This window comes from Prosopis cineraria, unplaced genomic scaffold, assembly GCF_029017545.1.
Source record: "Prosopis cineraria cultivar Desert tree isolate PC_DT_omini unplaced genomic scaffold, ASM2901754v1 PC4, whole genome shotgun sequence".
In the NCBI taxonomy this organism is placed as follows: domain Eukaryota; kingdom Viridiplantae; phylum Streptophyta; class Magnoliopsida; order Fabales; family Fabaceae; genus Prosopis; species Prosopis cineraria.
Window position 1 is genome coordinate 7,846,825 of NW_026555335.1, and position 15,905 is coordinate 7,862,729.

The 15,905-nt window shown below is 31.4% G+C and overlaps 1 protein-coding gene across 1 annotated transcript; it reads right to left on the minus strand.

Moving 5' to 3' along the window:
- Positions 1-11,571: 11,571 nt before the first annotated feature.
- Positions 11,572-12,157, minus strand: LOC129309939 (uncharacterized). Its single transcript, XM_054951723.1, has one exon. The coding sequence runs from the start codon at positions 12,111-12,113 to the stop codon at positions 11,799-11,801; it is 315 nt and encodes a 104-aa protein (XP_054807698.1). The 5' UTR covers positions 12,114-12,157; the 3' UTR covers positions 11,572-11,798.
- Positions 12,158-15,905: the final 3,748 nt, after the last annotated feature.

Below are 15,905 nucleotides of genomic sequence, written 5' to 3' on the forward strand. Positions count from 1 at the left end.
GAAAACTTGAAGGATCATCATCAAGAATGGCAGGTCTGAACGTGAACGGATATGCAGGGCTTGGTGTAGGAGCTCAGGCACCATATCAGTATCAGTATCAGTACTATCCATATGGCGGTGGTTATCCTCCTCAGCCTCCTGCCACTGCACCGGCGGCTGGGGAACACCACCAGAACTCCGGCACTCAGTCCATCGGCGGCAAGACGGAGCAGAGCGGCACCTTCAAGGGTCACGGTACCGGAGCCTCCATCCAGGGTGGCTTTACCGCCTCTGGCTCCATCGCCTGATAATCATTCACGCCTTTCCCATCTAATAATTAAATACCTGGCTGTCCTATGTGAACACCAATAAGAGTGCTGAGACTTGGTCACTCCTGTCTTTCATCATAAAATCGCCATTCTGGTTCTAATTTTATTGTTGCCGTACACTCTGCGCACCGTTTAGCGACTCCTCTTTTAATTTTATGAATTTTAATTTTGTTTCGCGATTATATATTTATAAATAAAAGAAATTTCAGTAAAGAACACAACAATTTCCAAAACACGGAAAAGGATAAGATGGCACACACAGATATATGTGTGTGTGCGAGCTCGACAAATCCAATTCCAAGCACCGAAAGGATAAAATGGCATGCTTGGTCTATATACCACGTACAATTCATACAAATAATGGATAATGGAAAAGAGAACAAGGTCCTTTAATTTGATTACCATTTAACTATTTAAGTATATATCCAAATCATGATTTTTAATCCTGCATTTCACAAAAAAGAACAAGGTCATTATCTAATATATATATTTTCACAAATGGATGCATGCCTTTCCCATCAATCCGTGATTTAGTAGTTAATCTAATACGTATGTATGTATGTAAGCATGTATGTATGTATGTATGACAGATCAATCAATTTTATATAATATTCTTCACCATCCAAACAATAGTTCAACAATAAAAAATACTCTGCACGATATATATAAAGGCCAAGCATGGGCAAAGCCAGCAAGCCTTCGTTCGGTCATAATTCTTTGATTGGTTTTAACGAACTATTTCAAGATGTTCCAATGGAGAAACATATGGACATGACTTCCGCAAAAAAAAAAAAAAAAATTGGTATAAAGCACCATAGACCTATTTTACTTTATAACGGGAAGATTTATTGTGATACAAACTAATTTGGATTGAGTTAAGTAAAATCAAAATAGTGACAAGCTCACCAAGCATTTACCAATATTATTGCATTGCCAAGATCACTCGAACTTGATATATCTGATTATCAAGAGGATTTATAGTTCCAACCAATTAAACAAAGTGCATGATGGTGAAAAGAAGAATGATTTTATTATAGATATAAGCCATTCGGTTCTGTTTGATATCAGCTAAGAGTGGGTTAAAAATATATTATTGTTAAAAATTTATTTTGTGAACTAAAGTAGCAATTCTGAACCATTATGTAAAGGTCAATGATGAAAAGAAAAAATTAGAAAAAATAATATTAGACGACCTTCAAAATTCATGCAGATCGCGCCACGTGACTGAGACAACACGTTAAATATCAAGATATATATGTATGTATGAATGGATGGATGACAGATAAATCACTTTTATATAATATATATTCTTCACCATCCACACAATCATTCAGCAATAAAAAATACTTAGCTTGTACCAGGAAACTTTACCCAACTTTTACCTTAGGGGATCGGATTCCACTCCCTCATCAAGAATTAATTATATATATATACATATATAATCCATGGCATGTAAGTGGATATTTAAATTTCAGTATTTGATAATTTATTGATTCGTTCCTAATTTCATCCGCTAGCCAGATAGAATACGATACTCTTGTATGTAACCAACTAATGGAGATAAACATATGGAATTTCCCTCACCGCTCATAATTGACGTTCTTATATATCACTTTGAATCTTTCCACAGTCCAGAATGCATGGTCACCACCAGCTTTAAATTGCTCCAGAACTAGCCAACCCAGCTACAGAAAAATCCGCAGCTTCAATTTTAAGCGATTTTATTAATTGATCCAATTTATTCAATATGGCAGGTATTTATGCCGGTGGCTCTCAAACCATCAATGGAAGCACTAGTCAACATGGTGAATACAAGGGCCATGGCATTGGGGCTCATGCTCAGGGATACTCCGGCGGCAGCCCCTCTCCTCTTCTGGTTCCTGTTATTCCTGAATCACTGGCGGTGCCGGCGCCGGTAGACGCTCAGAGCCCTTGGTGGTTAAACCAGTATTACAATTATGGAACATCAAGCATAGGAGGTAACACCAGACAAGATGGCACCTTCAAGGGCCATGGCACTGGAGCTTCTATTCAGGGTGGCTTCACTGCTTCCGGCGACATTAAGTGAAGATCCGCCTCTTCTTAATTACTAGATTTTGCTAACGCTTGGTGCATTAAATAAAAATGGTTCATGTAATGTAACAATATTTTGAAATTAATCACATATTGCCCTTAATCTCTGTTCCATAACATCTTGCTCTGATATACGCGCACGCGCGAAAACTGAATATCAATAAAATGGACTTGTTTTTTTTTTTTAAAAAAAGATATATATATATATATATATATATAATACAAATATCATGGTATGTTAATGATCTCGAGAATTACTCTTTATCCACTTTCTCTTTAACGTAATTATATTATGGTTTGCAAAACGAGGAATTAAGTTATGGTTTATTATATTAATATATACTCCCTTGGTTCTATTTATAGAATAAAAGAAAAAAAATTTTTATTCTATTTATAAGCCATCTCATTAAATTTTATTATAAATTTTCTCATTTGAACTCCGTTAAAATATTGAAAGGAGAAGATATGTTGTTAATGTAAGTATATTTAATATATGCAAAATTAAAAAATTATTAAATTTTTAAATAGAATTGATGAATTTTAAAGTTTTTCTTAATTTTGATAAAATATGTTAGAAGTGCTTATAAATAAAATTAAAAGAATATAACTATATAACCAAATTGTCAAGAAGAGAAATTCTTGCACGGACCAATAAAAATATGCCATGTCATGTGGCTATAAATATAAATTTATTATGTGACTAATGATATGATGGAGAGAGAAAATACAAAAAAGAAATTTCCAAAACTTAAGTAATTAAAAATAATAACACATATAAGTTAACATAACATGCTTTTATTGACTAGACTATGGATGACGTGGTGCATTGGGTTTGTGCAAAAATTTCTCTTATCAAGAATGCAAAATTTCATCTTCTTCATTTCTTCTGTCTCCTCTGTAAATATTTTAAAATTATGATGAAGAGATCGATCACAATTTTGAAAGAAATCTACCTACACATTTGAGACACAAATAAACGAACGCATAATGCATTAAATATGTAAGCATTTTGTTAAGTAATTAAAAAGATCAGCACGTGTATATGTAGGTGTAGGTGTATAGTTTGAAAAATGATTTTTATGTTACCAATCCGATACCCAATATGTGTACGTTTTGGGACGCACTTGTGCATGCATGCAAAAAATTTAGATCGGGATTTGGTGAAGTTGGATAAATTTACTGAATTAAGAAAGAGAATTAAAATAAATTTTTGCAGTGTTTAAAATTTAATAAAATTCAATCAAATTTACGGATCCAGATTTAGGTAAGTGTTTCAACTTCTCTCACTTGATAATCCTCGCACGTGACATTATAAAGATCATTGATTTAATTGAATAACGGTTGTCAGAACTGTTATCACAAGATATGAAAAAAATATCAAATCATAACTCTACCTTTTCTATATCCTATATTTTAATCCAATAATTTATATGACTTTAAAAAAATGGTTAAAACTTGAAATGTATCTTCGTATAATCATTTTTTAACTCGTCATTTCATTTATTTATAGTAAAGTATAAATGCATCTATTATACTACAGTGTAGATGTAGCTATTCATTAAATAAGATGATTTGAGATATCTATACACAAAATCCAAATCCCAAATTCACCATCTTCAAATTCAGAAAACCCAAATCCGGCATGCAATTAACTCTTGTCTATTTTATTTTAATAAGCAAGACTTCAAATGATTTTTTTTTTTGGCCGAGGAGACTTCAAAAGATTAAATGCGAATACAGACAATGTAGCCGAATTATGCCTTTTACGACGGTGCCGTTTTACTTTGTTCTTATATAAAAATCCGATTGTTCTTTTCATATCAGCTTGACAGTCCTGATTCTAATTCCTTGCCCACGTCCCACGACACAAGTTTCATCCTCATCCGTCAAGGACACAGATTCTGATTCCTTGGCCATGGAATAATAGTACTGATGATAATAATAATGATGATAATAATATAATGGACTCACTTCCAATCAGCATTAGATTCCATGTCGATAACTGAAATTATCTCAATCACCATATCAGCACCATGGTGCTCATCACTTGATGAGCAATGAAACCAGACGCTGTCATGACACCATTCTATAAAAGGGAACCAGAGCAAGCTGATGAAAAGAAAACAAAAGAAACTGAGAAGCTAAGCTTATTGAATAGTTGTAGCCTCGATCATCAATGGCAGGCGTTGTTCACGGTGTTGCAGGTCTTGCAGTTAGCATCGGAGCTCAGGCTCAGCCGCCAGCAGCCACCCCACAGTACGGCGGTTACTATCCTGCTCCGCCACCAGCTCCGACTCGTCATCACACTAATTCCGGCACCCACTCCATTCAAGGCGATCTCAAGCAAGACGGAACCTTCAAGGGCCATGGCACTGGAGCCAAGATCCAGGGGGGGTTTACTGCCTCTGGTGACATTCAGTAATATTCACCCATCATATGTATTATATTGAAGTGCTTGTGCTGAAATAATCGTTTCGAACGACTCTTTCTACTTAATCAGTACTGAAATAAGAGCTTCACGTGTGTGATTATATTTGAGGTTTTATAGCTCGATCTCTCCTGGTTTATTTCGCTCTCGCCAGTTCTTGGTTAGCTTTGTTACACACACACACAAAAGGACCCAAAGCTTGACGGTTTTAAACTACAAGGATCCATACTCTGAAAAATGAACTCCAAGGACCTCGACCAAATTTGACAGAAGCATGGACCCATATCATAGTTTTTCCTTACAGTAAAATACTACCTTCACTTCAAATTATAAAAAATTTTAGGAAAAATTTGATATTTCAAAATATAAGATTTTGACAAAAACAATATTTTTTAATAATAATTTTTCAATAGTATTATTCTCATTTATTTTCTCTCTTAAGTATTCTTTCACAAATGAAATATTAAATGAAAATTACATTTTTAAATGCTTATAATTTATATTTTTGCTTTTAAAAAACTACATGTGTAAAGTGTATCTGTTTTTACCAATTATTTATAAAGTGTATTTAATAAATTTTATTAACATTTGTGATTTTATTTAAAAATATTTTACAATAAATTGAGACAGAGTGAGTAGTTAAAATGTGACTCATATATATATATATATATATATATAGGACAGGAAAGAGCATTATAATTACAAGGTTAATTAATAAGGTTTCAAGTACAAGTCGACTAATGAGAAATCACAAAACAAATTGTAAAAAAAAAATTTAAAAAATGAACAAATCTGCTCAACCGTTCTTTAGTATTGAAATTCCAATAGGTGGAAGGACCTGATGGTTCAAAATCAACTCAATAAAAGATTGAAAAAGGGAGGAAGTGATAAAATAAAGGCTAGAGGGATGTCACAGCCGGGGCCATTACGCTCTCCCCTAAAGGTTAATTCATTAAGACATGTAGCGCACTCACTTATATAGTTAAGACCCTCTCCAAGTCTTTTTGATGTGGGACATGACAGCTCTTTCAACCAATTCATGACGCCCCGTCATAAGTGGCCTACTAGAGGAGCAAACTTGGGTCAGACTCTGATATCACTTTATCATGAGGTCATTACTCTCTCCTTAACAATTTGACCCATCAGGGTGTGTAGCATACTCGCTTACATAGTCAAGACCCTCCCCAAATCCTCCAATGTGGGACATGACAGGGAGGCCCAAATCATATTTGGTTTGCATAAAAAAGAATGGGCATGATTGGTGTGGTTTAATTTGTTTGGTATGGATGAATGAATAAGCTAACAGAAAGAAAAGACAATAAAATAATAGGAGTTAGGATCTAATAAGAGATATTAGTTTCTCATAACATGACAAATCAATATTCGAATCTTCATTAATAGAAGTGCCTACACTTTTTTTTTTTGGCCAAAGAAGTGCCTTCATTTAGTATCAAACTATGCTTCAAATATAATTGCTTTTAATAAGAAGATACCTCTAAACAATTTTTTTTAAAAAAAAAAGGAAAGGAAAAGGCAATAAAATGGTAAAGGAACATAACTGCCTCCAATTAAAGATTCTTTATTATGATAATTTATTATTATTTTAATTTATATAAAATTTAGTAAATAAAAGTTATTATTGTTTAACTTGAAAAATATTTTTTTTTTAATACAAGGGGAGGAATTGAACCCTTGCTCATACCCAATCCCACACTTACCCCCCTAAATTAACTTTGACTTAACTTGGTAACTAACTTGAATTTAATATTTATTATTTTTATTAATATCTTTTTTTATTAAGTTCTATTAATATCTTGTAATATCATAAAGTACTATTTAAATCAACATTATTAATATTTTTATAGTAAAATTCTGACAATAACAATATATTTAAGAATAATTTATTCATAAATCACTATTAAAGAACACGAATCTCGATCGAGAAAGCGGTTAGTTTGTAATGATATGAGGTTCCTGTACTTCCATTTTCATAATAAAAACATGTTATTTTAATGAATTACATTGATGTGATGAATTTCAATTTGAGTAGAGAGGGTTTTTAACTGCTAAGCCTTCCATTAGCATCTTTACAATACAATTAATGAATTACTTTTCCAAATATATATATATATATATATAATCTGTCTCTTTATTTTGATTCGGATTTCAATTGTATTAATTTACAATTTATTTTATTTCTATTTAGAGCTAATCTAATTTTCCTTTTTTTAGTTCTTTTACTGTCAGATTTATTTAAGATACATGCAACCCATGTATCAATTATAAACACGGCCGTACTGCATGCAACGAACAAAATTTTGCCTATCCCATTAATATTAGCAATTAGCAATATAATTAAAGAGAAGCATATTTATTGACTTTTGTGAGAATTCATCACAAGAATAATTATTATGTGTTAAATATATTTTTTGGTGTACATTCCCATAATAATTTTTTATTACCTACAGATATTCTCTTATTAAAGAGAATCCTATTCGAGATATTATTAAGCATTACCTATAAGCACTTTTTTTTTATCGGAAACTCCAATAATAATTTTAATATTATGAGTAGCGTTAGATTTTTTACCGCCCATCCTTGATGGATTGCACAAAACCCAGAAACCCAACTCACAAGTTAGTTATGGTCGATTGAGTATAAATTGGGCTGTTTTTCCCACCTTGAAGACAGGCTGATCGTCACAGATTGAAGTGGAGAGAACAATTTTCTTTAGCATTTTAAAAAGAAACGGCTGAAAGATGAGGATTATATGGCTAATACTGAAAATTAAGTTGATACAAGATGGATCACTAAATGTAAGTACTTCTCAATGAGAATTTGAACCTTATCACATTGTGAGAAAACAACAAGAAGCCTTTATTCCACTAGGTGGGGTTGGTTACATGGATTGCAAGACGTCATTGTGCTCTATCATTTATCAAGCTTTTAGGAATATTATTAATTAAGAGATTGTGTTTAACAACTTTTAAGAGTGTTCTCTTAGACCTTCCTCTACCCCTCTTAACAGGGTTTAAAGTTATATATTTCACTCTTTTCACTGGTGCCTCCAGCGGTCTTCTTTGTATATACCCAAACTATCTCAAACGATTTTTTATCATTTTTTTCTCAATAGGTGTTATCCTCACCTTTTTGCGTACATGCTTATTTTGAATTTTATCTTTACGTATATATCCGCACATTCATCGTAACATTCTCATCTCTACTACTTCAACTTTATACTCTTGCTATCCTATTAGAGCCCAACATTCACTACTATAGTATCTGATCTACACACTGGTCCCAAAAATAATAATAATAATGATATTTCAAGCACCGATAACGTGGGCTGGACCTGATGGGAGCAACACAACCAGAGGTTCCACGGACAATGATGGACCCGTTACGGCGGCCGAGTGTATTCCCAGTGTTCTGAATGATATTGCTGTCGTAAGTGTCATGGAGATGAAATATGAATACAGATGTTTCAATGTTTGGCTACTAATGGAGTGATCTGCAGGCTGCAGCTGATGGAGATTCTTTACCATCTCACTTTCCAGCGTGCTTCAACCTCGAGCTTGCGTGGCTCTTGCATTTGAATATTTACGTTAATTTTTGGATGGATTTTATATGTTTTATATATCTCGCTTGCTTCGTCTGCGTTCTATAGATCCAATAACCAGAATCTCTACTATTTTCATGCTTCAATACTGCTAAGCTATGTGGTATAAATTAAAAAGACATCAAGTCGAAGGCCGATTTAACTGTGATGAAAACGTGCATCTTAACGGAAGAGTTATCTCTAGCCTCTAGGTGAGTTTGGGAGTGATTATGCATACCATATAATTATATATATATATATATATATTGAAGTAACAATTCTTTAGATAGCATTCCGATTCATTCAATTATTGAGGTTAAAGGGTATGTTAATTCCTAAATTATTTCGTGGGGTGAACGAGTACCATAAATTATTTCCTAAAGGAATATCAACTTTCAAGTGTCAAAATAATTGCTGGGGAGAATAGTGTCCTAAAAAATAGAAATTTTCATTTTGGGTCTAATAAATTACGATATTGCACTGCATGCTTGAGGGTCCTTGTTGCAATTTTTTTTGAGAATGAGAGTACAATTTTGCCTTTGTGTGATTTAAAAACTCAACCTACACAAAACCCTCTTCCAAAAATTAAAATATGATATTTATGAATTCTTAACAAAATGTCCATGCACATTCAATTAATCAATAAGTTTAATAAACTGCATAAGTTACACAAATAATGTACAACACAATGTCTATAAATGTACAATATGATATTCATGCATTTTTAATTGAATATTCATGCATGTCAAGTTAATTATTCCATCACTTGCAATTCGTTTCTTTCATTTTGATTAAGGGAAAAATTATACTTTTGCTCTTAAGAAAAATTACAACAAAAACTCTTGGACCTGTATTGCATTATTAGACTTAAAGTGTAATTTTTTATTTTTTATTTTTGGGGCCTGCAGTGTGATTCTACTTAACTGCAATATTATTTGGGATTAATAGATGTTAACGTGCACCATTAACTTTGAATCAACTTTTGATTAAACAGTATTTTTAATACCCTTAAAGTATTCTTGGAGGAATAAATAGTACCCTAAACTTCAATAAAATGGAGCAATTAGGATCGCTATTTTTCGACCGAAACATGTGGCTTGTATAGTGTGTCGTCGCATGACTTGCCAGCTAGATACTCACCAATTAAAGAGTCTAGCAATCTGTACTAATGAGTAATGATATACTAATGATAATGTCACAAGGTACATATCTGTCCACATAGATTATATAGGTGTTCATCTGTCGATCCTGTAATTAGTCAGGGTAAGCATTTATAATTTGTGACAATGCCATTAATTTACGGTTAGTGTGAGATCGCAAACCTTTTTTTTTTTTAATTAAGTCCTTAGATGACAAGCCAAGTGTCATCTATTTCATCCTCCTGCATGTTCTTTAAACTAAAACATTTGCGCATTATGTTTTGACGTTGATAATTAGAATAGAGTGAGAGATTTTTTTTTTATGTTTTTTTTTTGATTGAGAAATGTCTAGTTTGCAAATTATATATAATAGACATATATATAACAGATGACAATGTTTTTGATTCATTATTAATCCGGATTGATAGACCTTTTTTTTACCATTGAATTCTTAATTGGTAAAACATGTGATATTATTTTAAACACAATGTCATGTTTCGATGATAAAAATAATATAACCAATTTTTCTATATTGTTAAATTTTAATATACTAATTACCCTTTCTTGTCCAAAAAAACTACTAATTACCCTTTCATGAACATCATGAATAAGAGAGAGTATTTCAAACATAGAAATGAGGGAGAAACTAGAAGGCTTAGCTTCTTCACGTGTGAATAAAAAGACTTGTCTATATTGACAATTCATAAAACCAACATTCATTCTTTTTTATTGTTTACAGATATCCTTCTATTATATTAAAAGAAATTCTATTTGAGATAGGATCAAATTAAATACTAAATATGCGCATTTTGGTTAATAAAGATTCGATGCAGTTTCATTTTTGAAGGTACATGTGTCATTGTAACACCAGATCACTAACATAGTTATGTCTCTTAGCTAGTTAAAGAATCTTCCAACGCCTTTTCAATATTTCGTCTACTTTTCCACTTTTTACTTCAATTTACTTGTTTCAACATTTTAATTTCCTGATTTTAAATTTTCTATTTAAAAATAATTTTAGTGGACCTCATTTATTTACTTGTAAAAGGTGCTATTATTTTACAGCTTCCATAAATATAGTTAAAAAGGGCTTCTTCTTTTTTCACAACTTCCATAAATATAGTAATCGATCATATTAAAAAAAAAAAAACTCTAGCTCCTGAACAAAAATCTCAAACACGCGCACGCACACATGTTCAATTCCTCAGAACACGAAGTAGTACTAAACGGGGATAAGTTTTTGGGATCTGTTGTTCTGTCTCCTTTACATGAATTAATTGAATGGAATTATGAAATTAAAGACCATTAAGGAACTAACCAATTTAATTAGTTATATATCTTACACAGACACATGTATAGGTGATTTAATTAAAAATGGTTTTGTTTAATATTAAATCTGAATTATGTTGAGGAAGCTGCAACAATTTTTCATTTACAATTGACGCGTGTTTTTTTAAAATTATATCCTACACGTTCTTTCTATTAAGGAGTTACATTTACTTATTAATTATAATTATATTTATATATGTAGAAATTTTTGTTTATTTATTTTTAAAATTTTGATAGATATTTTTATGAATTTAGTAAATATTAACGATTATTTCTTTTATAATTATTAATACCCATATTAAATATGCATAAAGATCTGCTGCTCCCGCGCGTCCTTGATAGTGTTGCCATCTGATCAGTTAGTAGTTTTCCTCTTGAAAATTATATTGATTCACATGCATCACATACAAATTAAAGACTGATTTGCACAAACCATGCGAGTATGGCGTAGTGGTTATCTCACTTCGTCTTTTAAGCATGTGGTGGGGGTTTCAATTCCTCACTCATGCGAATGGAGAGTACTTTATAGCCAGCCGTTTGCTCCCTTGTGGAAGACCTCGCGGCGAAGGGAGTAATCACTGCTACCGAAGATGGATACTCTGGGCAACAAAAAAAAAAAAGACTGATCATGCACAAATGGAGGCAATTCTGAAACGTTGCAGAGCAGAGAGAGAGACACACTACTCTTGAACCCTATTAAATAAAATATTTATTTATTATTAATAACATGAAAGAGGAGGATGAAGATCCTCCTGTGATTACAAAGCACACAGACTATATATATGTATATATTAATTAAAGGAGCAAACCAGTAATTAATTGTACAGGGCTATAGCAGCACCACCCTTTCCATAAGTTATCGTTCATTGTTCTTTATGATTATTATTATTCCTTAATACAGGGCCTAGCATAATATCAGCTTATTACCAATATCTGTTTCGGGTGGAGGAATCAAGGCCTCCATAGACAATGGAGCCGTTACCGTTGCCATGGACAGTACCACTGTTATGGATGAGGTTGCCACCGTCGTTGTAGTAGCGAGGATATACGTTGCCGTTGCCGGAACAAGCGCCGTTATTGTAGTTAACGTCTCGGAACTGTTGAGAACCAGATCCACTGTTGGTGAATGAACCTTGAGTCCCACTGTTGTGGCCTCCGTTTGACGTTCTTGCCTGACCCTGCCCTTCATTTCCCATCAGGGCAAGAAGCCTTCTCATCATCACAAGCTCCGATTCCATTTCCTAATTCTTTATTTCTTTGGATGGCCTTGATCGATGCTTCGTCTCGCTTGCTTCGCCTGCGTTTTATAGATGCAGTAACAAGAATCTCTACTTTTTTCAGGCTTCAACGCGAAGTTTTTATGGTATCTTTTTTCTTAATCATTCATTCAATTACATTTCTCCGGTTCCATCTCTCCAATCGCCACCATGCAACATAGCTACTGTTGTCTTTGGAATTCATTATGAAATTACAAAAGTTAGCTAATCGTGCAACACGTTTTGCTGTATGTATTCCTTCTCTGAGTGCCTTTTCTTTTTTTGACACTCCTATTCTCTATTGATAGTTTTTTATTTCAACAAGAAAAGTTCGTAAAGTTGGTAATATGGGCTAGGTTGCGAGTTTGACAAGATGAGCTAACATAACCTGTATCCTGATAGGTTGTATTTCTACCAAACTACAAAACTCACCAGCAAAACACATTTTTTTATAATTTTTTTTAATTTTAAAAATTATAAATTTACCTCTTTTTATTATTCTTTGCAGTAGAAAAATCATATATTTTTCCTAAAAATTAATTATCAAAACAATAATAAAAGTCCTTCTAAATCATTAAAAAACACAACACAGATCTAAAATACATTAATACAATTTAAAATAAGTATATACTTCATCACAAACAAATGTAGTAAAAGGTTAAAATTACAATTCAAAACTTAAAGATAAATTTTACAATGAAAAAAACTCACTAACACAATAAGCTCCATAACACCCCATAATGAAATGGCCAAATAATTGCAGAAACAAAAAAAAAAAACAGGGGAAGGAAGATAAATTTTGTAATGAATTATATGACTAGGAGAGGGGGCAAAATAATGATGACCCAAGAAGATATTAGATTTGGAGCATAAAACGTAAGCTCTCTGTCAACCTGTTTTTATTTATTTTACGACTATACACGTATTTTTTTTTTTTTTGGATTAAGAATTCCTTTCCAAGCTCAAGACATGTGAAAAAGCAAATTGTTTTCAAGTATAATTTTTATATCAAATCTTTATTTGGACAACATAAAAATATAGTATTATGGTTTGATATATTTAAATTCTCTCTGAGCAGTGTGTTTTTATTGTTTTCTACTATAATTTAAAGTATTGAATTAAAAAAATGCATTAATATCAAGTACTTGATTGCAATTCCATACATACTTACTCTAAATGCTTTACTTTAAATTCAATCTTATTCATTTATTTTTTGGATTTTTTTTAAATATAAGTAGGTTAACCTATCAACTAGCGGACAAACCTGCTGTAGGTTTAAATTATGTGGTGCAGGCCAACAATCATCTAAATGAATCCATTTTCTTCAACCTACTTTACTATTTTTTTTTATAGGCTAGCAAGTTGAACCATACCAGCCCTAGAGGTTTGGAAGAATAGAGAAACATACAAACAAAAGGGAATATTTTTGACAGAGGCAAGTAACGCTATAGTCTCTTTGTTTCTATTTGTAGGAGAGAAAAAAATTATATCACATAGTTTAAGAAAATTAATTAATTATATTAATTGTGTTTGAAAATAAAAGAATTAAATTACAATACTCTTTATTAATTGTGTTAATTAAGCCTTCATTAATTGTTTCTTATGATGAAAAATGATAAAATTATGAGGGATAATTTAGGGAGTTTGCAATAAATGCTTATTAGAAAATGTAATTTTTTTATATAAAAAAATAAGTTAAAAGTGATAATTTTTTTTATAAATAAAAACAGAAGGAATGTTTATGTAGCAGCGAGATGGAATTAATGGATAAAACTTTTGACACAGATGGGCTGCATATACATATATATGAGATGTCTTTCATATATATCATATCCGTCTTTATGATTTATTTGCAAGGATAAAATATCTAAGTTAAAGTGTTCATTTTTATATAAAGTTTCAGATTAATTCTTTAATTTTATAAAGCATTCAGTCCCTCTTACCTTCTGTTAATTTTAAATGATTATCTTTTTTATCAATTATTGTTATTTTAAAAAATTAAATTTAATATGTCAACCTTTAAAAGTTTAATGTAATAATTTTTTGAAAATAAAATTAACTGCATTAAAATTAAAAAATAAAAATTAATCATTTGATTCTTATAGTTTTGATTTTGTTATAACTCAATCCCTGAATTTAACTCATTGTAACTCTTGGCCTTTATAGTTTTAACTCAGTAGTAACCCAGTCCCTAAATATTATCTCTTGCAATTAAGTCCCTATAGTTTTATCTCCTTAAATATTGGTACCCATATTTCAAATAAATTATAAAGATTAATTTTTTTAATATTTATAATATTTATAAATTACTAAATTTTAACATATTTTTAATCTTTATAATTTATGTTTTAAAACATATGGACCAATATTTAAGGGAATGAAACTATATGAATTAAATTACAAAAAGTAAAGTTCAAGGATTGAATTACAATCAAATTAAAACTTTAAAAACTAAATTATAAGAAGTCAAAATTTAAGGATTGGGTTACAATTGAGTCAAAACTACAAGAATGAAATAATTAATTTTTTCTTAAAAAAAAAAACTTTAGATATAAAATTAAGGTATCAAAATAAAATTATGTATAAATTAAGTTATAGAATTAAAATTTCACGTTAGCCAAACATTAAAAATGTTAGCCCCTTGCTTTTTAGCTTTATAGCTGAAATTCTTGCGCGTTTAATCGGTTATTAATTAGCAGTTTAATGTATAAGTTGTTTTTAATTCCATAAAAATGGAAATTCCTTGCTATATCACTTTTACATCAACGAATCGGCTGCTGAGGTAGTGGGTCACATTGTTGTGAGGTCAGTCACACACGAAAACATTACATAAGAAGTTTAAAGTTTTAAATTAAATAATTTGTAATAATTTAGAGCTCAAACTAATATCTTCCTTTACCGGCCAGGGAATAAATGAACCTTTTGACAATATCCGTTCTTCACTTATGATATTTTAACTTTATTGGTTTCAACGATGTTTAATTTCCATAAAAGCATATGATGCCTTATTTCATTATATTTTTTTAAGTTAGATTCTTATATCTGGTTAAAAAAAAAAAGAGTTAGATTCTTATATAATGGAGGACAGATTCAATTAAAAAGGTCCGGTCGTCAAATGAAAGAATATATTTCTATAGGACAGGCCATGTAAGGAATTAGGAAAAGGTTATATGCCTACAATAATTATAGGGTGTGGACTATGGAGGATTATTCTTTTTTCTGCATCGATTCACTTAAAGAAACTTGCTTTTTTAGGTTCATCCATATCCGCCATGTCAGGTATTTTTCTTATTTTGGCAAAAAGGAAATTGTAGAGTTGAATATCATGGCTTATGAAGATTAGGCCATGAGGACAAATCTCAGTATTGACATATTGCTTTTAGAAGCAATTATGTATAACTGAGTTAACGAAATCTCAACAATGGCATGCATTTGTACTGCAGAAAAGAGGGGATTGAGCCAAATCTATGTATATAAAAGGAATCGAACTTGACGATGAAAAAGATCGTCATCGACTCATTGTCATGATTATTTAACTTACAGATAGATGATGATCTGGTGTACGTCATCAACCTTTTTAAGTTACACGTCGGCTTACCATCCAGCTTTTACTTTACGTTTACTTTATACCACTGGCTACGTCATAAATTCATTTGGTTGCATTTACTTTATTTTGCTTTCCTAGCTAGTTTGCATTAGTTAGTTCATCATCACTTGGTTTAGGTTCCTATTAGATTTAGGACAAACATGTTTATTTCACCGTCAATTGATTGC